We start from the raw sequence: 26,631 nt of genomic DNA, 5'->3' as shown, positions 1-26,631 counted from the left end.
TGTATTCCACAGATAATAATTTTTAGAAGCCATCTTCAGAATGTTAAATGGTGCCAGGACATGAGCCCAGAATGGAAATTTGCCTGTCCATCTTGTCAGTTTATTAGGATGGGCCATGTAATACTTCAGGTGTGAGGTACACAGGTTGCCTCCAAAAGAAACTAAACTGATCAGTCCTGAAGCCTTTCTAGGTCCATGATTCCCGTTCTGCTGGCCACAGCACTGAACAAGACCCATCTGATAATACTACTTTTTCTCTTGGCTTTTTGTTTTCTTGATTCTCAACTTCCTTTTCTTTGGCCCCTTCCTTTCTTCCTAAGAAAAGAAGTAAGCTTTGTCTAAGGATAAAAATCTGTCTACTCTTTTGCAAGGCAGAAGAAATCTTCAGGGCTTTCAGCTATAAAAATCTAATTTGTCAGTTTCTCCCCCCTCCCTTCCCCATCTCTCTTAATGGATCTCTTATGCATTTATAATGTATTCAGTACCACAGTATCTAGGGACCTTATAAAGAATTTATAGAGCAAACATTTTTTTTTGCAAAAAGTTTCTACTTCTCTTCTGGCTATTGCCAATCTGAATCTGTTCTCTTTGATTTGCATAGGAAGCCAAGTTGCCTGTTTTATACTCTTGACACAGACTATCTTAGAGTATTCTGGCTTTGCATTTGGGATAGTAAAGCCAGGTTCACTGGGATTTGTTTTAGCAGTTATTAACTACAGAACTGTCTGTAATAAGCAGAGCTGGCTGCTTTTGTCCATCAGCATCAGCACTGCCACGTCCTTAGCTCTGTGCAGAGTGGTTTCTGAGGTAAGAGCCCAAAATGTTTCACTACACCTTGAAGTGACTATATAATTACTCCATAGAGAAAATAATTCCATGCTGGCAAGGAGTGAAATTTTAAATTTCTGTGTCACTAGCTGGAGCTAGTAAGGAGCTGGATGCTGCAGGCACCTCTAGGGAATATCTTCCTCCTCAGTATCCTAAAGATTTCAACTGCTGCTTGCAGGATGATCAACCCCTCACAAATATCTAAGGTGTGTGCCTATGATTGTGTGAGGAAGTCAAACTCCTTCAAGGCCTGAGAATGTAAAGGTGAGCTCTGTAATACTGAGGGCCTCTACTGATCCAGCTTTCTAGTCTCTATTATAATCCAACAGTAACAGTTTGATTTTGACTTCACAAAGCCAACAGACACCAGCTGAGGGCAGAGCTGGTGCAGCAGGTAACACTGATCAATGCCTTGGTGCCTTTCTTGCTCCAAATCAATGGCTGAAATTTTTGCTACACCTGTTTTCCAATAATAATGTATCTGTGTAACAATACCTAAGGAGAAACATTCTTTCAACATTGACAGAGCTATTTGTTTTTATGTCCTATGTAACCAAAAACAATTAGCAAAACTCCCAAACCCTATGCCATGGATGGAGACATATCTTGGGTTGTCTGACTCCATCCAAAGAGCCTTATAATTATCTGCAGGGCAGCAGCGAGGGTGAGCTGTGCTGTTCTCTAGGGTTAGATCTGGATTTGTGACTGAACAGAAAGGATTTACACAAGTTCAGTAAGAAAAGAACACTGATTAGGAAACTGCAAGATTAATGAATTAAATCACACAGTACAACAGCCAAAATTAAACTCCTTCTGTTAAAAAAATGCCAACCAACCAAAAGGTGCCACTAAATCACCCTTGTACTCAGCCAGCCAACGTGCCAGAAGAACTGGCCATGCCTTCTCGGCAGCTCTGGATTAGCACTGAGATACCCACCACCCTTATCACTGCACCACTCTGCTCCACTGCCCACCAAAGTCTTCACTTAACAAGTCCAGGCTTAAGAATGCTGGGACTGTCCCATGAACACCAAGTGCAGGAACCTCCCCAGCAATTTCTGTGAGAAACAGATTTGTCCTCCTCACCATTCTGCAGCAAAAGTTTCCTTCTACTTCCTCTCCCAGGCTTGATCTCACACAGGAACCCTCCACGAACTTGATCTTACTGGAGATAAGAAATTTGACTAACTACAAGTACTCATGTAAAGGAAGTCTTCAATTATATCTCTATAAAATTATGCCTTCAAGTATAAACAGCATTTTTACTAGCTTGTTGAATAAGTGATAAAAAGACAAGGTGAAAGGCATTAATAATTTAAGTTAGTATTTCTCATTTCTACTAAATTATTAAAATAAAAATATTCCTGGAGTATTTTCAAAATACTCTATTTTCTGTAAACTCTGTTGCAATTTCTAGTTATAAAAAATCTCCTGTGAAGCAAGCTGTATAGCAAACCTCATGTAATTCAAAAGGGAGCACAGAAATCTGGAAAGTGATCAAGACATAAACAAAAAAATGAAATGGAAATGAGCATCCAAACCAGCAAAATGTATTTAAGTAGTATCACAAATACACTCAAAAAATCTATTTACATATCTAAAAACCGTGTATTCAGTAAAAATCCTCCCACAAAAGGTATTTATAAACAAGAAAATTGATCTGATTTTGTTGTCTACTGCTGGCAACAGAGGTGCTTTACCGCTAACAAAGCATTAACTATGCTTTTACAAAATACACAAAATTATTTTGGGAAAAACTTGAACTTAAGACTGGAAAACAACTACAAGGCATACAAAGCATAAGGAACTGCAAATACATCACTCTAGTAGTGCAAAAATGAAGAATAATGGCTTTTTTCCACCCCTCCCCCCCCAATACTTGTTCAGAGAAAAATACCACTGTGAATATGCAATTTGAACCCCTTTAAAAGATTTACATTTGTAGGACTCAGTGCATTTGCATGTTTCAGCAAGGCTGGTGCTATACAGAAGGTAAATGAAACAAAGTCAACATAAAATCATGCTGGGACACAAGTTTATAACAAACTTTATAGCAAAATGTCTGAATATACAGTACAGAAACAAACCTTGCAAAAATGTTTCTCTCTATCCAGAAATTTGTACACGTTACCACTAAACAACATGTACGTAACTGATAGCATATGCAACATTCTTTGGAATTAGATTGAAATTTCCTTCAAGCCCTGTCTTTCATACAGGAATAGCAGAAGGATAACTCCTCACTTGGATTACAGGAGCTCCCAGTGTTTGTCCCTCAGGCACATGTCTGAGGCTGGGCAGAAACCTGTGGAGAGATATAAGCACCAGGAGCTGGAGAAAAATTCCACCTGGGAATGTGGGTCACTGTAGGATGCCTTGATAGAAGTCAGTGCAGAAGTGAAGAACTGATGAAGTTGAATTCCTCATCATCCATAGCCCTGGTTTGATAGTGTTTGAAACATGACAGTCTCTTTGTCCAAAAAGGCCTCATAATTGTAACAGCTGTAAACATTTCTTTTAAAGTTAGCATTTTCACCATGCCTTTGCAGTAACAAAATCAGAAGTAGGAACATCTTAGCTCATGTTAGAACTGCTTCAAATTCAGAAAACCAGCGGTCTATAATTGAGAAAATAGAAACAAATCTGCAAGCACAATTAATTTTGCAAATAGTATTTTTGCTCTCTTTTTCAGCTCTTTATCTGCCTTTCAGCAAACAGCTAAATAACACCCAGTCTATCCTAGGAAAAAAAATCTTACTTTTTGTAAGCTGGAAACCATTTAACATCCAGAGGAAAAACAGCAGGAAAAACTGTTGCATTTATTCTGCCCAGAGCTAAGTCCATCACTGCACTACATAGCAGATTCCTGTTCACAGATCCAGGAGAGGTCAGGAATAATCCCACATTTTCTTGTTCCCTTTCATGTACAAAAAGAAAGATACAGATGATGTCCATAAAAATATAATAGCAGCAGGTAGAACCTTACCCATTAACATCTGTCAATTATAATTAGTGGCAAGTGTTATGGTTGATATTTAAAGCTTTTTCAGAACAGAAAGGATTAACTTCTTGACTTCAAATATTCAAAATGTTTACAGGGTTACTATGAGGTATTTATGGGGACTTTACTAAAAATTTCTAAGGCTTAAACTCTAACAGTTTATGATGCAATCAGGAGAACTTCTACAGAAAGAGAAGTCAGAACAATGGTGATTTTACAAACCAAATGTAAAGGAGTCTTTATGCATCTATACTCAAGAGCTGATGACCAGGAATGGAAGACAGTGACTTCTGCAGAAGGCAGTTCTGCTTTTCTGCAACCTGATGGATCCTTGCTCAACCCAACTTCAAGTATCCAGTTTATGTGCTTGAACAAGGAGCTTAGGTACCCAGCTCAGGCTCCAGAGGATAGCTAAGAGGTGCTCTAAGGTTACATAAGGGATTTGTCTGCTCAACCTTTGGCACAGGAAAGCAAAACAACAACAACAACAAAAAAGTAATGCCCCCAATCACAGGAAAAGTCATCCTAGAACAGAGACCAAACCAGTCTTCCTCTGGAAATATTTACTTCTTGCTAATGAGCAGTGGAGCACTTCAGGTCACTAGCATGGATTCAGGTATCTGGTTGTTGAACACATGAATTTAAATGAGATGACTCCTACCTCTGGCTCCCACATCAGGAGCTTAAGTTGGATACCTGAAGTAAGGTGGTGTGAGAACCCTCTGTCCTTAGCAACAACTGCCACCCCTTGATTCCCTGACAGAGCTGCAATCACAGCATTTACTCAGAGAAGACCCAAAGGCAATTAGTCTTCATAGGATATAATTTATCTCTTATTTCTTTACCCCCTTCCCACATTATTGAAGGGGATGGAGACAGGGAAAGCAGTGTGGGAAGCAGTGCCCTGTTAAACAACATTGTGTAATACATCCCAATGAAGAAACTTAGTGGCTGCCTCTTGTAGGTCTGAGAAAATCACCATTCTGAAGTTGGTGGGTACTAATTGCTTTGGCTGTTGTAGCTCTCATTATTTATTTTGGGAGCTACTGATGGGTATCAGTGTTAGCAGATTCTCTAACTTGGCTGGCTAAAAAGCTCAAATGGCATTAGAAAAAAGCCATGATGGCAAAGACTTAAAGAGCTACATACTATTTGCCTGTATTTAAATTTAAAAAATATTAATAAGTTATATTTTAAACAAATATCAGCTACTCTCTAACACTTTTATTAAAATACTGATGGAAACAGAAAAAAGTAAACTGTACGTCTACTGAATTGCACAAACATATGCAAATAAACCACCACAAATTGCACTGTTTTAGCCACTTACTTGTTTCAACCCTAATTTTCTGTACTTGAGAAAATGACAAAAACATAAAAAAGCTATGCACCTTTTATGACTGAAGGAAAGGATTTCTAGAGTCCCATCCAGCTCTGGAAGGATTAAAATCAGGACCTTGTGGGTAGGAGAAAAGACTTAAGGAATACTGAGTATTTCCTCTTCTCCTAAGGGAATAATCCATTCAAACAAACTTTGCTTATGGTTTTAATAGATAATGAACTCTCTGGTCCAACTCTGTACTCAGAACTTCACAGAATCAAGATCTTAGGCACACCAAGGACTTCAGAGAAACATGGAAGGAAGTACACTTGCATTCCCATTTTTTATCTGAGGATTATTTTCTTTGTTAAATTCCTTGGGTTTTGTTTTGCTTTGTTTTTTTCAGAGTAGGTTTTCAAAATACAAACTAGTAAGAGCCTGGAAAACTCAGAATCACCTAACACGTGAGGAAAAAATGTTCACTGAAGTTTTTATTCCATAAATAAATTAACTTCTGGGAACGTATGCTCAAAGATCACCAGCAAGATATTTAATGTTGAATGTAACACTGAATATTTTTAAAACTCACTTCAAAACACACTGTCTGAGAAGTATCAGAGCATTAGAGGGTTGTCTGATTTCTTTGTTTTCCATGGCAAATTTCCACTGATGGCAGCAGAGAACTGAGGCAGGGCACAAGATGTAAAAGCAAATAGAACTAAAGCTTTTTGGTAGCTACTTACATACAGTAGCTATATATTCTGGGGTTTTTTTTTGGCTCAGCGATCCCACCACATAATTTCAAGCACATGTAAATTGACTGGAGTATTAGCTTGGTTCCTTTCCTGTATTTAACTGTACAGTGAACATAAATCAGATCAGCATTGTGTAACATTCACAGAAGCTCCTGTCCATCAAACTGGTGTCTCTAAACAAAGGCTGCCTTAAGTAAGACATATGAACATGGGATCTGCTCCAAAATGTATGGTCATATTAAATAAGTATCTTACGTATGTACATATAACAAAATTCAAAATATCATAGCTCTATCCTCTTCTGTTTAAGACTGCAATTTCTAACTGTTGCATATACTGCAGCTGCTCAAAAAGCTGAATAAAGTGAGTAGAGCAGACTTTTTCAGAGAAAAATAGTAATAGAAAAAGTTTTAAGTATGGTGCAGTGAGAAAGTTCACAAAGCTCTCACTTCACTTTCTCTTTGGTTGCTGATTAGGATTTGACGAGTTTGAAGCCCTGTCCTGTATCCAGCACTGTGGGAAGAAACCATCTCATTTTCAATCTTTTTAAGCACCTAAAGCACGCTTTACAGACCCAGAAGAGATTGAGACCACAAAACCAGTTTGCCAGATGTACTAATGGGTAGGTGACGCGTGGGAAGTACATCATCCAGTGTTTGGCAACATCACTTCCCGTTGGCAAGTGCAAAGTGTAGTCGCTCCAGTGCTTTGAGACACCATACATGGCCTTCACCGTGCGGCCCTTCTCCGACCAGCTGATGCTGCTGTCAGGGTTACAGTTGTACTCAACCCACTGCCTGGTGAAGTCACCAAGCTGTGGAGGGTCTGCTTCCTCGATGTCTACAACTCTGGCCATTTCTGCTCCTTGCACAGCAACATACTGGTCATTTACTTTTTTTACTTCTTTAACCCAAGGCTGAGAGTTCTCACAGTCTAAAACAATGATCAGTCGAGAACAAAAAGTGCCGTTCTTTTCTCTCCACCACTCCAACAGCGTGTCAAGTCGTAAAGCATCACCCCCTGCCACAAGGAAAAAAGGATTTAGTATCAGGATGAAGAAACAGAAACTTCTGCAGAACTTTAACTGTTTTCACTGGTTCTAAGAATCCCTTCCTTTAACAATTTGGACAGATGCTTTCAATTAATCCTTTCTGTCTGTAAGTGTTGCATATCTCCATAGAGCTAATAACTAACTTGCTGTGGCAGACAAAGCCATTAACTTACCCTTGATTAGAAAGAAAACCCACCAACAATAACAAAAAAGGAATTCCTTTACAGAGTGAAAGAAATTATAGTCAATTGATGAAATCTGGAAAATACAGATAAACAGGGAAAAAATCGGAAATAAAGTTTATTTTGTATTAAATCTTAATAACTTTAGGAACAGGAATAGGAAACTTTTTAAATATGTTTTTATGAATATTACAAAAAGGCCCCTCTAAGAGAAGAAGGAAATACATTTTCAAATGGTGGGAATCAAAGCAAGCACAAAAATTCACATGACCAGGAATGAAGACATTCTCTCTATAGAGACAGATGTTTTCAGAGCTTCAAGAAAACTGGTATCAATTTACAACTCAATGAAACAAAAATCTCATTGGAATTTTTCCACAATATTTTTTTCCTGTCAGGTCAGAAGACTCTTGCAACTAGTGTCCAACTTTTCATGCTCTGTCTCAGCTCCTGTTCCAACAGCACTTTGAAAGAGGAGATTGTAATTAAACCTGAAATATTATCCATAGTGGGAAGTCTTTCTGCTTAAGTGTACTGGATGCTGCAGGATCTATGTAGCTTTAAAAGGCACACTACTTACTCAGGTACCTAAGGACAACATCTTGCAAACAACTCTCCATTGTCTCCCAAGTGATACTAAAGTAAAGAACTGGTATGCCTCAGTTCTGGCTAGTTGAAGCTATGATACAGGTTTACAACAAAACCACTCAAGTTTCAAAACATCAACTTAAAAAAATGAAGAAGAAGAAAGGTATTTAAAATAAGTGAATAAGTGAAAAATCCAGAATGATTTTTCACTAGCGAATATAATTAAGCAGTGTTAAAAAAGTTGTTAGCTGCATGTTTCAGCATGTTACAGTTCTACCTATAAGTGGTGACAGAAAAGTGCTTCAAATTAATATCTCAGAATTAAAGCATTGTGCATACTATTGTAGTTAAAGAAAAGCAAAATTACAGAGCTGCACATTTCTCCAGGAATATGAAAATCCGGCAAATTCTGCATCAGAGAAAATCTCTAGGATACAAACCTAAAGTAATGACTTGTCTTGGCACATGATCCTCAAATTGCAGTAGTTATTTACAGCACAGACTTATACAGAAGTAGTTTTCCTTTTCTAGGTACCTCTTCCGTGTGAATTATCTTTAAGAATTTCTTTATTTGTTCACATTTTAAAGGCTTATAAATAAACTTTAATGAAGTGTAGCTATGTAGAGGTGCAGGTGATTTCAAAACAGCATTGGATAGAATCACTCAAAGAAAACCATCTCATCCTTCACAGATACAATCAAACACAGGCTTAGCTTCCAACCCTATGGACACTTGGGCTTATCACCCAGCACAAGGTTTGGGCTCCAAGCTGTGTAAGAAGTGCAGGTGTCTGGCCACCTCTGGCTCTCTGGCAGGTTTAGCAGGACAACAGATACGCCAGCAGTTTCAGGAACAGAGAGAAAGATTTATTAGCCCAGCTCATGCCTTTGCCTTCATTCAGACAAATGAAGGCAGGTCATTTGACTGCTCATACTTCATGCATGACTAGTTAACAGTTTCTTTTATACACCACTGTGCTGAATCTCAGCTTCCAACAACAGAGAAACATCATTACTGAATTAATTAATTCAGTAAGCCTCATTTGCAATATGTCATTACAAAGCAAAGACTACACTGCTACTACTGTGCTGTACCATGGCATAAGCCAGCAATGTGAAACTACTTCTTTAATCAGATTTTTTTTTTTCATTGTTGTCATCTCTTTTCATCCTCTTTACAGGTCAGAGGATAGTACACATTGCTGGAACTGATGGCCAAGGTTCCATCTGTCACAAAACACCAGTGTCCAATACATGGGGCACAAGTACAGCCTTTATATTTTCAGTTTATACTTTCAAGGTACATGTGGGAGCAGTGATACCTGGAAGGAAGATGATATTACATTCCATCATTTAACTAAAATGAACCACACAAAAAGCATGCAAGACCTATGACAACTGCCTATTCTCCTTTATGTGACTATACACATATCCATGTCGAAGCTGAAGAAGTGTTTGGACAGAGAATTGAAAAGGAGCTTTGTGAGCAAGTTGAACACCACCGTATTTACACAACTGTATCTTTCAGCACTCAAGTTTTAACAGTTACCTTGGCCTTTCTCCTAAAGGCTAGATATCAATTTAGGTTACAGCTACCTACAAGCTACAGCGAGACCTGCACTCCTCAGTCACACTCCAGGGTGGCTAGATGTAGTAAGCCAGGACCCGGGTGGAAGCTCTCCAATTTTTACAGCAACATTTGGCCCTATGCATGCATGAAAGCTGACTTTGTCTATGCTGCTGGCTGGAGCACAGGTGGGAGGTGGAATTTTGCTGATAGTCTGCTCCACACAAGGTGTGGACACACTCAGCAATTGCACAGGGTGGCAGCTGCCCTTATGGACAAACCACCCCCTTCTCAGAGAAGTTAAATGGCCACACTACATACACTGTAGCTCACCACTTGCACTAAGCTCATAGTAAAAGCTGTGGCTTTTTAAAATCACTGATACAGATAAAGCCCTTGAGAAAAAACACACATTGCTCTTCAGCAGCTCTAAAGGTTCAGGGATGGAACTGCACCAAAACAGGTACAGAGCCTCCAGATGGAAACTGACCCGTGCCTGAACACCCACCTCAGCATGAGCACACAACGAAGGGCATGCCCTACTGAAGGGCACATGCACCTGGAGAAACACTGCTGACAAAGAACCAGGAGCTCACAGACAAAGTGCTATCCAAGAGAATTAATTCTATCCCAGGAAGAAAAAAGTTACAAATTTTCAATGTATTTACTATGAGATTCCTGTTCTGTACACAGTGACCTCAGCTCCCTACAGCAGCAGAGCAAGGTTAAACCTTGCAATGATTTGACAATTTCATTAAGTTTCCCAAACAAATGGGCCAAGAAAGGGGGAAATGGTGAAGTCTATGCCAAGCATATGACAAGGCATTAAACTGGCACTTTAAATAGAGGTTTACAATCTTGAGGCTACACTATGCCCACAATCGCTCCCCAAGTCCACAGTGTCAGCAAATCATACCTTTTTTTATGATACAAGGTTTGTTACATGTTTGAAGACCTGTTTTTGTAGTATGGATAATGTATCTGCCTCCTGTTTCTTTTACTGATTCTTTTACAAAAAAAAGCAAAGCACATCCTAAAGACATACATGCAGTCCTTTGTGACAGTCTAACTGACACAGTGTCACAGAACACTCTGTAATTCAGTCTGTCATTTCCAAGGAATGAGAAAAGATTATGCTTGTTCATTAGTGTGAACAAGTGACAAATATTCCTCAGTGAACAAATATTCCTCAAAATCCAGGGAAAAATTTGTCTTTAGAGCAGGAGTGTGTAATTTCCACTTTTAGTTCCATGCGGGGGAAAAAGGCAATCTTTAAAGTTAACTTGTTGAATACAAAAACCATGTGCGAGGAAAATCAGGGGAATATGAAACTGTGTTTGAACTTGAAAGAATACATTTTGAGTCAATAATACTAGACAATTTTGAGAATAAGTGTAAGATTAGTCAGCTGTAAAAGGATTTTTATCAAAGTTGGTAAATGCTAAAATGACATAAAAGTTCATAAAGTAACACACCTGACTGCCATGCAACCCAAGAGAAGGAAAGAGCTACCTCTTAACAATAACTTACCTGCATACCAAAGGCGATTCTGCATTTCTCCATTCTCTCCACTAGCAGAGGTAGTCAGCAGTCATGCTCTGTAATACTACTACCTTTTCCTTTCCTCCCTCCCTGCCAGGAAGTTGTATAAAATTGTTCTCCAAAGACTGATGGTTCTTTGCCATTCTGAACAATCCGGTAGTAAGTACATTCAAAACTTCAAAGTTTTGCAATACAGCATGATTTTCTACAGAATTAATGAATTGACTTGGAAAGGTTTCAATAACCAAAACAATTAACAAAGAAAAATCCCCAGATCACTTACCTGCCAGTGCCCATTCACCAGTGCCATGTGAGTGACCACTGTAATACAGAATGTAGGTATCGTGTCTGGGTCCGTCTGCAGTCCGAAGCTCAAGGAAAGACTTGATCTTGGAGTGAAGGGTATCAAAGGTCAGCCCGCTTGTAGAGTAGTCACAACCATATGTCTCAATCATGTGATAAGCAAAAAATCTTTGGATGGCATTAAGCATGCCAGTAGACCTCAGATTTAACTCCTGGACGTGGTCAGGTGGAAGAAGAGTTGGCTGGCCATCAGGGCTAAAGAGAAGGAGAACAGCTAATGGTTATGGCTGACAATTATTTCATGCTTAGTGGACTTCTAGTAGCTGGTGATTTTTTCCCCTGTGCATATTTTGTGTGCTATGAGGTAGCACTGTTCCAAACTCTAATTTACTTTAAATTTACAGTTTATAAACAAGTCAAATTACTGCATTTGAGTGAGGGACCACTATCTCCCTCCTGTCACACTTCAATTCCAGGCATAGTCCTCACTCGGCCCTGTGCTATTCCTGTAACTGAGAGACAGAGGGAGAGAAGGAAGCTGTGACAGGAAGAAGGGAGGCTCCAACCATTTAATAAAGTCCCACTGAGGAGCACTGCCTTCAGACAGGCACTTTTTCATGAACAGCTGGGAAAAAGTGCAGAGAAAATGAGTACTAATTTGCACAAACCATAAGGCAAACTACTTTCCAATAATGGATGAAAGAGAAATCCACACACACACTTCACTCAGATATTCTGAAATATAGAACTCACACAAATATAGTAATACTTCCTTGTCTGTGCTGTTCAGATGCTGTTCTTTCAGCATAAGAAATGTGTTTCAGATAACAGTATTCACAGCTTAGAAAATCAAAGTTTTAAGAAAGTTACAAACTAGACCTGAAACAAACCATGTATGTGTATTTATGTCTATATAGATATGAATACACATATATAAGAAAAATAAAAAAGAGTCCCTGGGTTCCAAAATGAATTTTATTTGTATTGTTATCTGTACTTTATATAAAATAGAAATAATTATATAATAAATAAAATCAAACATATACAGTATCTAAAATATCAAATAAAAAGACACTTTTTATTTTAGGACTACACAGCTATTCATTAATCATAATAATAGGAAATTTGGGCTTGCAAGACACCCAGTTAGGGGAGTGCTCTGCAGAATGTATTTTCAGAAAGAGAAAAGCATTCATCACTCTTCAGCTGATGTAATAAGGGTAATGATAAGGAACATGACTGACAGCTGGGCCAAATTGCCCTCATTTATGCTCAGTTACAGACACAGAGAAGTTTTGTGAGTGAAAATATGGAGGTAAGTCTTACTCTACTAATACAAAACATGACATTATGCTTTTTTTCCCCTATATATGTATGTATGTGTGTATTCTTCATGTATTTTGTTTGTAAGTCACTGTGTAAAGCGACCTAGTCTCCTTATTGGTCTAGCTAACTAAATTTTGTACCTTCTTACCTGCCTAGGGCTTTTATGAAAATTAATATTCCACTGGTATAGCTACATTGAATACCTTATCATTACTGCTTGTCTCAGCAAGTGAATACTGGGTCCATCACTGAAACAGTCAAGCTCTGTTAATAAGGAAGTTTAGTCCTGTCAGGTCCTAAACAGTTGCTTAAGAGTGTCTCATTTACTCAAAATTAGAGGGAACTGCCTGTGCCAGAATAATATAATACAATGAAAGAATTAAATTGTTACCATGGAAACAAAATAAATTTATTTTTATTGTCATGTAAATTTTGAAAATCTGTTTTTCAAATCTATAATAATGGACCAGGCTTTTTAAGGGAGAACAGTGAAAGACTATGGTAGATCAGAAGCTCAGAAAATTTGTTTTTTACAATATTTAAGATACAGTTATCTAAGATAAGCATACTATCTTTGGTTTCTTTGATATTAAGTGCTTTCTTATCCATTAAATCCATTACACATACTGAAGCTGTGAAGTTTTCATATATTAGGCAGTTGTATTTTGAAGCCTCTCATTTCAACTTACTACTCTATTTCTCTTGTGATTTGAAGAGATAATTTATATAGGTCTTGTTTATCATTTACAAAAAAAATGTGCACACACTGATTTTAATTTTATGGCAAAAGCAACATTTGCAAGTTTAAAGCTTCTAAGAAAAACACACAAATGGGCAAATAGTAATAGTACAATCCCTTTACAATCATTCATTTCTCACATGGTAACATTTATGTTGGAAAAAAAACCTGCTTCAAATTCTCAACACCAATACCTGACATGTAGTCCATTTGCAAATCTAATTTTAATGAAATTTAAATGTAGACACTACCTCATTTAATTGAATTCAAAATTATTTTGAACTGATCTGTTTGGTTTATTAAATCTCCTCATGTAAGATACCTGGTCTCAATCAAATGCCCCAATCCTCCCTTGTGTGAGAGATGGGCTGTGAAATATGCTGGTCTGTATTCATCAGCTTTCTAAAAGCAAATTACCTAGACAGAAAGGTGCAGTTACTCATTCTAGGGGGAGAAAGAGGAGAAATAAAAAAATCTGCCTATTATTTGAATTTGTATTTAATTGTTGAAAAAGCAAGCAACAGTACTGCATTGCCTCCATAAGCAAACAACACACAGTGTTTTTACACACAGTGAAGCTGAACTGGACAGTAACCATACCTGCAAAAGTTGGTGGGAATCACAACAGCATACCCAACACACGTTCCTCCCAAGCAGTTTCCCAGTTCATGGAAAAGCCCATGAGCCATGGATTCCAAAGGTAGAACAATCAGAAATGCACTCATGAAGATCCCATTGGTTGGCTAAAAACAAAGTGAAGAGATTTAGGCATTGTATGAAAATCCCTTTGTTTGATCCCACATAACTGGGCCCTGAAACATACAAATATTACTGGCAATGTATATTTATTTTTTCACATATTACATGGTGAATTACTGTAAAGACAAGTGAAAAGCTTGGGGAGAAGGTGGTTGGTAAGAAAGGATCACTCTTTTGAAAGGAATGCATTTGAAAACGCTGCCAGCACAATATTTAGCTGTAAAAACTGATCATGTCTTAGTTTATCAAAGGAGGCAAGAAAATCAAATGCCACAAAACAATTGTGTGCATAAAATAAGAAGATCTGTAAGATCTGCAGGGTCAGGCCTTAATCAGTGAGGTAGAGCACAGATATTATGTATCTGGTGGAGTTTTCTAGCTAAATCAATTTCAAGACTTAGAGACTTAGTTTTCCAACTGCAGATTCCAGAAGGGTAATGCGTTTTAAGTTACAAAAAAAGGAGTATTTTTGTGACAAGTTCAGCTTTTACACCACATATAAATATATTTTCTTGGACTTTGCTAGAGCAAACTATTCCTATATTGTATTAGTGTTTTGATCACAGTGAACATATTGCAAAATAAAAAATACATTTGCCTGTAAAAACCAGAAGCACCATAATATCCTAAATAATTATCAAACTATTATATTATTATTAACTATATAATCAAATAACTATTAAATAATTAATAAACCATTACAATATTGCTTTATATGAATTTTATTGTAGTCTTATTACAACAATGCCATCTTGTTCTAAATACTCCCTGTACTCCCAATCCCCTAAACACATGCAATTAATTAAACCCACAGCATTCTACTGCAACACAAATGGAAATTATCACAAACACTCACTCTAACTCCTAAAAAATATTTACATTTAATTATTGAAAATGCTCCTACTTATATGAAGATACTGGCAAAGAAAATTCCCAAGTACTTGTGAAATAAGGGTCTCATACAGAAACACAAAGGATCATTTCGATGATCCATCTTGCCCTGTATCCTGTTTGGAATTTGTGCCAAATATTACAACAGGAATGGGAAATAAGCTCTGTAGTGTTATGAATCAACTTGGCTCCATCTGAGGTTCCAGCTGTGTGGTCTTTTAGTGGCTGTATTATGCTGTGGAATAGGAAAATGTTGGATATTTTATATTTGTAGACATCCATATAATGTAAAGACGCTGGTACTTGCTGTCAGCACTTTTTCAACAGTTTTGATTTAGAAGAAATATGTCAAAAATGTAAACATGCCTAATGATTATTAGAACAAATCTATAGTAGGATAATAAAATATCTTAATCCAGCACTGCAAAAAAATGACCAGTAGCATTTTAAAATACCTAAACAATTAGATCTTCAAAGAGCAAAAACTATCTGATTTAGTTATTGCAGTAAAACTGAAGACAGGTTCCTCCCTTAAGATAAACAGCTAAAATTCCAGATGGAAACTGTCAGTGCTTTATTAAATCCCAAAGATTTGATGACTGGTCCTTAATGGAGCAGATGGCCATGGATGCACAGGCAGAGCAGAAAGGGATTTTGTTCTTTCATGTGTTCTACCCATTTTCATTGTTTTCGATTGCACTAGCAACGTGAACCTGCAGTACATCCCTGAACTCCAAGTGCCCATTGATTCCAGACAGACTGCTCAAAAAGCAAACTGAAGACAGGGACCATCTAGGCAATCCTACTGAAAAAAAACATGAGAAATCATTTTATCTCTTAATCTTTGGGGAGGTTTTTCAGGTTTTTTTTTGCCTTTGTCTGTCTTGTTCTAAAGGAATTAACAAATTACACAGAAAAGGTGAACAAAAAAAATCCACTTCTAGCCTCTGATGACTGAACTAACATACAATAAAAGCACTCTTACCTTTTTTTCTTTTACTACTAGTGAATTTCACTAGTAGTAGTATCTTTCCACTTTCTGTTTATTTGAGAACTGTTTCTTGTTAAGTGTAACAGTAAGAACACCAGAAGAATTTAGAGGTATTTTACAGCCAAGATGTCATTTTATACTCATGGATATAACAACTTCTATCCCAAAGAATAACCACTGTTTGAAGCAGAATAACTCTGGAACTGTATTTAATTATGGATGTGTGACTGAAGAAAAAACCTCCAAATGCATAAAATGTTAGTTTAAATTGGAAGCCAATCACAAAGACCTATAGAAGAGCTCTTCTGTTTAAAACATAAATGAAACACTAAACATATGTCAACTGAGATGGTCACAGGATCACCGAATGGTTGGGGTTGGAAGGAGCCTCAGGAAATTGTCTGGTCCAACCCACTGCTCACACAGCAGGGTGCCTGGGATTATATCTAACAGACCAATAACTGAGAAAGCTTACAAAGATGCCTTTGTGCATTTCCAAGCAAATACTGTTCTGTTTTCCTTTATCCAAACTGAGTATTCACCTGTTTTTATACACAGACACACAAAGATACACAAAACCCCCCCAAACAAAAGAAGTAAAATAGAAGAACGCCGTCTATGACAGAGAAGGCTCAGGAGAAAAATGGTAACATGCTAACTAATCTACAAACATTCGATAAATAGCTTATTTCAAATGAGGACAAGATACGTATATTACAGGCAGAAAAAAGCTTAATGACAACATTTGTAAAGCTACAAAGTACATCAGCTACCAGAGGAAACAGTAACAAGTTACTGAATAGACAGTCTATGGAGATCAATAAAAAATCCTTTACCTCTGACTATTCCAACAGCAGTGGGAAAATCTAGTAAAAAAGAGTTTGCAGAAAAAAGTTGTCACAATCACTGGCAGATAGATTTACTGTGCTGTGTTTCCCATCCCTGACTCCTGTTCTAGCCATGGGAAAGCCTGTGCTTTTATCTATGTGCATTTGTTCCAGCAAAACCACAAGCAGTTATCAGATTAAAAGCATGCTAAAAACTCTGATGTTTTTAAATTCAAAAATGTGAATCCTGAAACTAATGAAAATTTGACAGCAAGCTAAACACGTAATAGACTCTTTAGACTAACAATGAACACTTTCTCTTGTCACCAGAGATCCCCTTCAGGACTGAGGAGCTCTCAAAGTGGGGGTGACAGCAGCAAGGTGCTGCCACCGTGGATTTCAGCAGGCAACCTGAGGTAGCCCTCGGGATGGGACTGGAGAGGGAGAGCCAAGGAGGGCTGAGCACACACCGAAGAGAGCAAGACAGGCAGCAAAAGTACACATGATAGAGGGTGAGTCTGAGAAGAAATGGTGAGCAGTGAGCAACGGGGACTTAGGATGCAGCTTAAGAGATGATGGAACAGTAGGAAATGAGGGAATAAAGGTATTAGAAAAAAAACCCAACAGAAAAGTCTTTGTAATAACAGCAAAGCACAGGTATTGAAGGCAAATCAGCAAGAAGAGGAAAAACTGTCACTGACACAAAGAAAGGGGGGAACTAAACATGACCAGAGAGACAGATGAAAAAAGGCAGGAGTGGCATGAATATTTGAGAAAATATGGAAAAAGGCCAGAGGATGGAGCAGAGACTCTGGGGGAAAAAAAGAAACAACAAAAAATAGCTCCAAACAAGCAAAGCCTAAGGAGGACTGGATTAAAAATACAAGCCAGGAAGAAAAGCAGGGGTAAAGAGAAGGAGAAAGACTGGATATGATTTGCAGTTATTTAACCTGTGATGTTAATGTAAGTATGTCTAAGTAAATATAGATGTTGCATAGAGGCAAGCACACCAGAATAAGAACTACAAAATCATTAACTCTCCCTCAAACAGGAGAGTACTCATACATACAGTAAACTTATTTTGTTTCCTATAAATAGTTAAAGTTAAATGCTACTGTCCATTTAAGTATGATTACTCAAGCATGTAAGGCATACTATTATTTTACTAACCCATAAAATTCGCTAAAACCAAGAATAATGTACTGAATAATGTACTTAATTCCATTACTTTACCAGCTCTAACATAGCTAATTTTTCTCTTGGTAGTACTAAATACAAGCCTTCCAGGGACAATAATTCTCTTTGGCTACTAATTCAGAAAAGCTGTAGTTACCTTGGCATAGAGTACTTAACAAAATTTGATTTTAAGTTTTTGAGATAAAGAGTGCCCCAAACCTTTATAGATCTTTGTCTGAAAATTACAAGCTCTTCATCTGCAAATTTTTCATCATTTTATTGGATTCTTGAAGAAGTAATATCTGAGTAATTTGCATGACTTCTTCTGGATCTTGTGCAATCCAAGGGCCTAATTACAACCAGGCACATGATTAATTGCTGAAATAAGCTGGTGCTAAAGAATCTATGGATTTGACTGAAATTACTCACACAAATGTAAAGGCAGGTCCTGACCATTTCCTGCAGTTTCTGCAAAGAAAATGTCTACATTTTTACCAACAGGACAAGACATCTTTCCTCTGCAGCTATAACAAGGATTACTCAGAAGCAGACCATGTCCCAGCTGAAATGCTCCACTGAAAGAAGAGCTGTTACTCCATTTTTTAAGGCACCTAACTTTAATACATTACTTTTACAGCTCTGCCCAAGCAAATACCCAAGTACCATGAACAGAGACTTTAAATCCTTGTCTTATTACAAGGGCTATATTCCCCTTAAAGAAAGGTCCTTGACTGACAGGAATTTTAGCCTCAACAGCTCCATGTCAGTAAGAAAACCACTGTCCCTGCTACAGCAAGTTAATTCACCTCACTTTAAAAACCCTTCCACAAAAGGAGATTTGATATTTTTCTGGCAATTTTAATAAAATAGGATACTTCTAGACACCAATTAACAGACAGCTGGTGCTTTAGGTCTTGACTTTTCATACACATGAGATTCATATGAAGCACAGATATTAGAGGTATTAGAAATGTTAAGAGGGCATACATAATGTGCCTGCAAAACATTTTCCATGAAAGGGACCCCCCCCCCACCTTCCCACCACTCAATTTCTGGCTATAAATGAGATTTTTTTATAAGCTATTGCTAATTATTTATAGCTGACTGTAAGGAAGCACCTTTCCAAGGCTCAGATTTTTAGCAATTCTATTCATAGGAGGTCAAATGGCAGACCACAAAGTGATTTCAAGCCACCTCTCTTATCAAATGCACTATCATTAAACAAGCTTTCAGTAGTGAGGAAAGGTATAAACAAAAAATGCTTCATCTTCCAAGTCACTTTCAACAGATTTCAAATACAATTCACACATACTGAAATAACCACAGAAATCCTCAACTAATGTTGTAAAGACTGAAAATTCTTACATCTTACATATGCAAAAAATGTTTTAAGTAATCTTTAGAAGAGCAAACACATTTTCAGGAACTGGAGACCAAGGAATACTTGGCATTCCTAAGAAACTCTAAGGAAAAATATGTTAAAATGTAAATGTAAAGTGTAAAAATATTCCTTAATATAAGAATGTATGAATGGCTGTATTAATCTGCTCCAAAGGCCCATCCAGAAGAATGTCTGGTCTCCAAAGAGGCCAAATGCATGTCCAGTAAAGATGTTAGGACAGACAAAAACATGTTTCCTGAGTACTATAACCACTAGTGGCTCAAGAACTCCCTGAGCCAGATGTGGCTTCCAGATAGTACACAGAGATCCTAGAGAATTTTGTAAGCTTCCTCCTGAGCCTCTTCCATCATGGGCACCACACACGGCATGCCATGCTACACAGCCCCAGAGCTCAGCACCAAATGAAGAACTGTTCCTACCTACCTGGCTCCAACCTGCTACTTGCCAACTTGATTCCCCTCAACTTTTGCACTGAACTGATTGCTTATTGTTTATTATCTCTGCTTTTTTGGGTCTGTTTCCTTCTGCCCTTTCTGCAAGTCCAAACACGACAGCTGTGAGTGCTGATAATCTTCCAAAAAAAAAAGCAAAACTACCCAGTGTTCCTTGCAGGCTTGTCTGTTAGCTTCCCATGCTCTTCATACAAAAAACAAAACCCCACATAGTCACAAAGAAACTTTAATTTATCTTCCACTAATTTCTTTAATACCATTCATGCACAAGGTTATTTAATCTGAGAAAATCTGCAGGATTAGAAATTCCACAGGAGTGGGCAGGAAATTGTTCTGGAAACAGTACAAAGACACATCTGTAAACCCAACCTACTGTAAAAGGATATTTTATATACATTAATATATGTTTGTAATTTATATAAGAGGTGAATGGACACAAAATTAATTGTTATTGTGGTTTATATCAACTTGAAACAGAAAAGAAACTCTGAATGCCCTGCTGCAACTATGACAACACACCATGTGTCTTAACTTGGGTGCTGAACAAACATTTTGAAAGAAATGTATGCTTGCTGCTAAAGAAAAAACAACATCCTTAACCCACAAATGGAAAGAAAAGTCAAAGGACACTGTGTGATTTTAATGACCGGTCTTTCAGATATCATATCCTGGGGTGCATAATCAGATTTGAAAGTGAGACACTTAAAGCTCACGTTATACCAACGACTTATCAGTTTATCAGCTGACCTCTGATTCCATGTAATTGATTAAATGCAAAGCTAAATTACTCAAAATTACATTATTTAAAACAGTCCACAACAAAAGCTCTAGATTTAGTGAGCATTACTAGGGTTTAACACAGTGATTTATTCTGAAAACAAATTTTATGGCACAATGAATTTAAAACAAAACAATTTACCACATAGGTAAATGCAAAATACTTTGCTCACCTCTTTTGCCCTGGAAGCACTTACCTTTTCCCATGCTGCCAACACAAGGAAGCTGGTAAGTTGCACTTGCTTTAACAGGTCACTAGGCAGCTCAAAGTGTTAAGTGCAAAGCCCATGACAGTGAAACCACGCATCCCAACTTTGAATTGCCAACCCACAGCACACCACCAAATTTTAGGAATTTTAGGGACCCAGCAATTGTCAGATTATTGTCAAGAGGCGATCAAGATAAAGAGATTATTATTTACCTGCCAAGAGACTGCTCCCAAAACTGCAGTTGCAACAAGGCTGAAAAATACCAGCTGTTCTGAGATCAAGCAGAAGTGACGCATTCCTTTAGATGCCATGACTCTGTCCAGGCTGTTGTTTTCTGCTCGGTGAGTGTAGTACACCCTGTGGCAGTCATTGAGTTTTGTGTGAAATCCCCAAAGAGTTATAAAAAAAATCACATGACAGATCATCCAAAAAATTCCAAAAACAGAAAAACCAGGTATCACAAAATACCAGAGCCCCAAATCACGTAGTTTAAAGGCTGCAAGAATGAAAAAGATTAGTTCAATGACTCCAACTGAGATGACAGAAAGCCGCCTGCAAATTTTACCCCGGTACAGGTAGGGCTTCCATCGCTCAGTAACTGAAAGTCCACTGAAGTAAACGTCCAGAAGGGGATCTGAAATGAGGCAGCTGAAGAAACACGCCAAGGCAAAAGGGTTTGTGGGGATTTGCAGTGATGGAAAAAAGACTAGGGATGCAATGGCTCCAAAAATTGCCAAATTTGGAATTGCCAAAAAAGACTTCATTCGTAAGTCAATAATCAACATGGCCAAAGCCAAGACCAACAGAATAATACTTACAGATTTTTCTACCAGCATAGTTGTGCTGGCAATTGCAAATCCAACTAGCTCCAAAAACTCAACTGTTGTCAGCAGAGTTGGTCGATGATGGACACAACCACAAATCCTCTCAACTAAAGCACATAATATCCTTAAAACAATGGCAGACAGAAGTAAATATTTTGTAGCTTCTTCTTTCACATCCATTTTGAACGCAGAATTATTGAGAAAACAGAGAAGGCCAAGCAAAAAACCAAACCAAAGATTGGAGAGACTCAAACTTGCTGTTTCCATTGAAAAATAGTAGTACAGTATGCTGGCAATTCCAAGAACAAAGAGCCCCAGAATAAATATTACCAAAATCAGTGCATCTGCAGTTTTTTCCCACCTGACATAAAGGCCCATGCAAATGGCAACCAGCAGGTTGATTCGGGCAAGATAGCCAAGGTATCTGACTGATGAGTGCATGTTCACTTCTCTGTTTGCTTCTTCTAGCCTTGTCATTGCTGCATAGAGACAGTGACTAACACAGTACCGCAGTGACCTGCACATGTAAACTGTGGGCAGGGCTTTCACCCACTTGATTGACAGAAAATATTCAGGTTTCATCCAGTGAACACAATGTAATTGCTGCCTTCTGTAATATCATTTCAGTAACAGTGGCCCAGAACCCTTGAAGTCCTGGAAGAGAATGAAGAAAAGTTTTAGTAGCAAATCATTCCTTATAAACATATAGTGTTGTATCGTGTTTTTTGTTTTATTAGTAGGTTTATGGTTTGATTTGTGATTTGGTGGTTTTCCTTGGGACTGTTTTCCTTTTGTCTCCGCCTTTTCCCAGTTATTTAGTCAGCTAGTTTCTAGTTTCTGTTTCTCCAAACTTTAGCTGTTTATTGAAACAGCTTTTCCTCCCTTAGAATGCTATTGGTTCATGGCTGTTATCTCCGCCTAGGATTTTTACTCCCAACTCTCCTGATTTGTTGAAAGTTGTGCCTACCCCTGACCTTCCCCCACATATAAGTCTTTGTTTGCCCCTTGATCGGGGTCCCAGGAGAGGAAAAGGGGAAGTTTACCATCAAATAAAGTTTCCCTGGGACCCGTGTGTGCTGCCCGTGTTTTATATTGTGCTGAAACAATTGACAACTGGGATTCACCGGAGCTCCAGGGGGAAATGGCTGCCCCCCCCCTCTTGTCACCAGCCAGCCGGGGAAGCGGCAATATAGAACATAAATATGACCCATCCCATCTCACAAAGAAGTTTAGTATCTAAAGCAAAAAAAAAAAACACATTAGAAAGACCAATTAAGTATGAAAACCAATATAAAATGGGCTCTGCATAAACCTTATTTCATAACTTGAATGAGAGGAGAACAAATCCTGGCCTGGGCAGTTTTGCACAAAACTCATCTATTAGGTATCTTATATTAGATATCTATGGATATCCAAAGCCCTTGTATGATGGCCACTTGCTTCTAGAACATTTCATAATTATTTTAAAACACTATTTTATTTCACCATTACATTTGGTAACTTCTCACTTTCTATCAAATCTTTTCAGCATTCTTTGCAAGACTTCCTTTTAGCAGTCAAATAAGGATATGATTTACAAAATGAACTTCCCACTCAGTTAATGAGCCTAACCCAGAGTAAAATATAATATCTCCATTTCACAAAAGGAGAGTGGCCACACAGATATAACAACTGATTTGGCATGATTTTCAGAGATTTCTCCTAATGTAAAATTAAAACCTTCATTTGCATTCCTTCAAGCCAGTTTCCCCCCCTCCCTCCTCCAAAAACAAGAAAACAAACAAGATAATCACGATAAATATTATATGTAGAACACAAGCACCTCCTACTTAGATCCATTTAACTGATGAGATTTTCTTTTTAATATAGTTGCAAACAGTATTTTAAGGGGCATTTTGTAATGTTATGGGCAGAGTTTCCAACACATAAAAAGACTTATAGCCTCTATAATTTTTTAAGTAATTAACTAATTGCTCATCTTACAGAGACTTCTGAAGAGTTACTGGTATGACAGATAAACCAGCGTGCCAAGAACACTCAGTGCTGGGTTGTAGCTTCCTGCTTTTATTTATATTGCTGGGGGAAGTGTTAAGAGACACCTTGACTCAAATGCAAAATTTAGGCTCTTGCTTTTTAAATTCTCACTTTTTTAAACCAGTGGACAACAAATGCTGAAGTGAATTGACTGACTTGCCCTTAAGTTTTGGCAGATTTGAAGACTGACACGCAGTGTAAAACCAGCTTCAGTAATTGCTGCAGAGGAAGACAAGGTCTAAGAAATCCTGTTGTTTAAATTACTTATTTGATAACACATGTTTTCAAACTATGCTATATACCCAACAACAATGCAGATTGTTTTCTGTGGGGTCGTTAACAGCAGCAACCTCCCTTCTAGGCAAACAAGGAGCCACTGTGACAGACCACAACTCCCGCTGGGTCAGCTCGTGTGGAGTTTTGCTGCCAGCACAGCAGGAGAAACATGAAGAGGAACTCCTCTGCTCCTCCCCTGCCAGGTGCTGGGGTGGGGGAACAAATGGGGCAACAGGTCTGTTCCTACTGCAAAGACACAAAATCTACTTGTGCACAAATAGTAAAAAAGGATTTGCACAATGACAGCTCAATCTGTGAATGCAATCTCTTCTTCCTGACCCCACCTTCCAGATGATTGGCAAAATGTGCACTCCTAAACCACACTATTAAATATTAGCATTTTTCAACCAAAATGCATGGTCGACTTTTTGTGAAGAGGAAAAGGTGCATTTTCATGATTAATGTATTCCATCACACAGCTACTGCCAAACAAAAACACAACAGCAATTCAATTTTAAAGAGAAATATCAATAACTGATTTGTTCTCTAAAACACAGCTGTTTGCAAGTAATTTCTGCCAATACTTTGTTTATACAAGGACTGTTCAAAGTCCTGGGGAGGGGGCAGAGCTGCTGTGTTTGTTTTAAACTAATGGCTTTAAGGTTTCAGGCTGGACACGACTTACAGATCTCAGCAAATCACATTCAGATTCCAAACAGAATGTGGACGTCCACTTTTAAGTGTCTGCCAACTTTTGCAAATATAATTTCAAGGAAAACCTGGAGCCTCATTAACATTTAGAGACCAAACTATCTAAAAGCACCCTTATATGTAAAGAAACACTACTCTCAGTGCAGTTTTAACTCGTTTAAGAAAGTTGAATAAACAATCAAACCCCAAAACTGGTTCAGCAGTTAAGCCCAAGTGGGATCTATCTAAAACAGTGAATCCACTTTCCATCGTCTTTACTCTTCCAGTTTAGCACTTTTCTTCTTTTTAAAGCAATTCTGCAAGAATTTTTTTTTTAAACAAAAAGTCCCATTTAGCTAATACACAACCACACCAGGCCCAACCCCGCGGTGAAGGGCAGGTTAGTTTCCCGATGCGAGCACCGCTCCCGCAGGGGGATGGCGGCCCCGGGGGAAGGGCGCGCTCCCGGCTGGAGCCCCGGCTGCGGGGCCGGCCCGCCCGGGGAAGGTCAGTGCCGGCACCGGGCTCCCTCGGCAGCCGCCCCGCGTCCCCCGGCGGAGCCCGCCCGGCCGCGCTCGGTGCGAGCCCGCGGCTTCCCCGCCCGGCCCGGCCCGGCCCGGCCCGGCCCGGCCCGGCTCGGCCCGCTCTCACCTCACCCGGCGGCCCGGAACCTTCCCGCCCCCCGCGCCGGCCGCCGCCATGTCGAGGCCGAGCGCGGCGCTTCCCGCTACGGGCCGCGCCGAGGCTCAAACACCGCCACGGCGCGGCCTGGTACAATTATGAAAAAGCCCAAGCAAGCAAGCAAGAGCCCCAACCAAACCCATAAACACTGCTGCTTAGGCATGGAAGCGGGAAAACTGAGTTTAAAGCAGGACTGCAAGGCAGACTGAGCCCTCCCCATGCTGCGGTGCGGCGTGCCTCGGGCGCTTCCCCGGCCTCGGAGCGCGTTCCTCCGCACTCGGTGCTGGAAGTGCACATTCTGAACCGGCTCTCGCTGCCAGGCGAGCGGAGAGCGGGAAGGGTCTGGATCAGTCACCCCACGCCCTGGCCGAGAGGCAAAACAAGAGGAGTTCGGGTGACCGTGCTGCTCAGGTGCTCTTTGAACTGCTGGGCTGCTGCGAGACAAAGCCTTTGTTCCTGTAATCCACCACAACCAGCAGCCCCTGCCCCCTGTCAAGAAGCACTAGGGCAGCCTAAACATCTAAGCTTGACCCTCTACTGTTCGTGACTCAATCATTCACATTCACAAGAACCTCAGACATCCCTCAGATTATTACACCTCTCAAAATATTAGACAAAACTGGCCCAAAGGCCTAAAAGTTACACGGTTAAAAACAACAACAAACAAAACCATTGAACCCCCCCAAAGAAACAAACAAAAGCCTAACAAAACAAAAAAATCTACAAGCGAAGAGGCTTTCCTTTAACAAGCACTGCAGTAGAAAGCTCAGTTGCCTTCTAAGGGTCACATGCTCCAGATGTTTGGCCAGCATTATGGACCACAGTTAATTGGTACAGTATTGACCCAACCATGATCCTGCTATACTCCTCGAGCAACTTACGGAAACTTGTTCTCGAATGTTTTACTTGAAGGGTAAAATAACGCAACTAAGTTTCGTGCAAGTTTGTGAAATGAACACTTTCTAAAAAGACAACTTGCTCTTCTACAGGCTGAAAACAATTCAGGGAAACAGAAAGAGGAGGAAAAATGAGCAGAAAGGAGCCTTGCATTTTCAGTTCTTTGGATTTCTTTTCCCACTGCCATCCTCTTCCCAACACCTCCAGTATTCAGAATCACAATGTAGAAAAATACAGTAATGATATCAAAGGGGAAACATACAATGGGAGCTGTAAAAGTATTTCAGTGAGACAGAAAAGAAATTAAGAGCATACAGAGATAGATGAGAGGAAGTGCTTTAGAAAGTGGTCAAATCTAAGTGGGCAGGCAAAGCAACATAGTAACAGAATCGACTGGAGGAACGAAAAAATCCCTTCTGAAAAGCAAAGGTCACAACTGAGATGTAGAAGCTGAAACTGAAGTACCAAATTTAACATCCTTATCAGTTATAAATCAAACCCAAGACAACTATTCTCCTTGAAAATAAAGAAAATAGCTTTGC

The 26,631-nt window shown here is 38.9% G+C and overlaps 1 protein-coding gene across 4 annotated transcripts; it reads right to left on the bottom strand.

Annotated features, from left to right (window-relative positions):
* Window positions 1-2,356: 2,356 nt before the first annotated feature.
* On the bottom strand, window positions 2,357-25,340 carry TMEM168 (transmembrane protein 168). 4 transcript variants are annotated; one of them, XM_064422373.1, is made up of 6 exons: window positions 25,163-25,340; window positions 21,873-22,165; window positions 20,900-21,044; window positions 13,804-13,946; window positions 11,119-11,393; window positions 2,357-6,925 (listed from the first exon to the last, which is right to left on the bottom strand). In XM_064422373.1, exons 2-6 carry the CDS (start codon window positions 22,091-22,093, stop codon window positions 6,378-6,380), a joined length of 1,332 nt encoding a protein of 443 aa, XP_064278443.1. In that variant the 5' UTR covers window positions 22,094-22,165; window positions 25,163-25,340; the 3' UTR covers window positions 2,357-6,377. The 4 variants fall into 4 exon arrangements, with proteins under 4 accessions (XP_064278443.1, XP_064278440.1, XP_064278442.1 ...); XM_064422370.1 differs by having other exon boundaries at window positions 20,900-22,165; window positions 25,163-25,337; XM_064422372.1 differs by lacking the exon at window positions 25,163-25,340 and adding an exon at window positions 24,717-24,959 and having other exon boundaries at window positions 20,900-22,165.
* Between the last annotated feature and the right edge of the window lie 1,291 nt (window positions 25,341-26,631).

This window comes from Passer domesticus, chromosome 5 (genome assembly GCF_036417665.1).
Source record: "Passer domesticus isolate bPasDom1 chromosome 5, bPasDom1.hap1, whole genome shotgun sequence".
NCBI classification, from domain to species: Eukaryota; Metazoa; Chordata; class Aves; order Passeriformes; family Passeridae; genus Passer; species Passer domesticus.
Note: the sequence above shows the minus strand (reverse complement) of the source record. Positions and strands in the feature narration are given on the sequence as shown.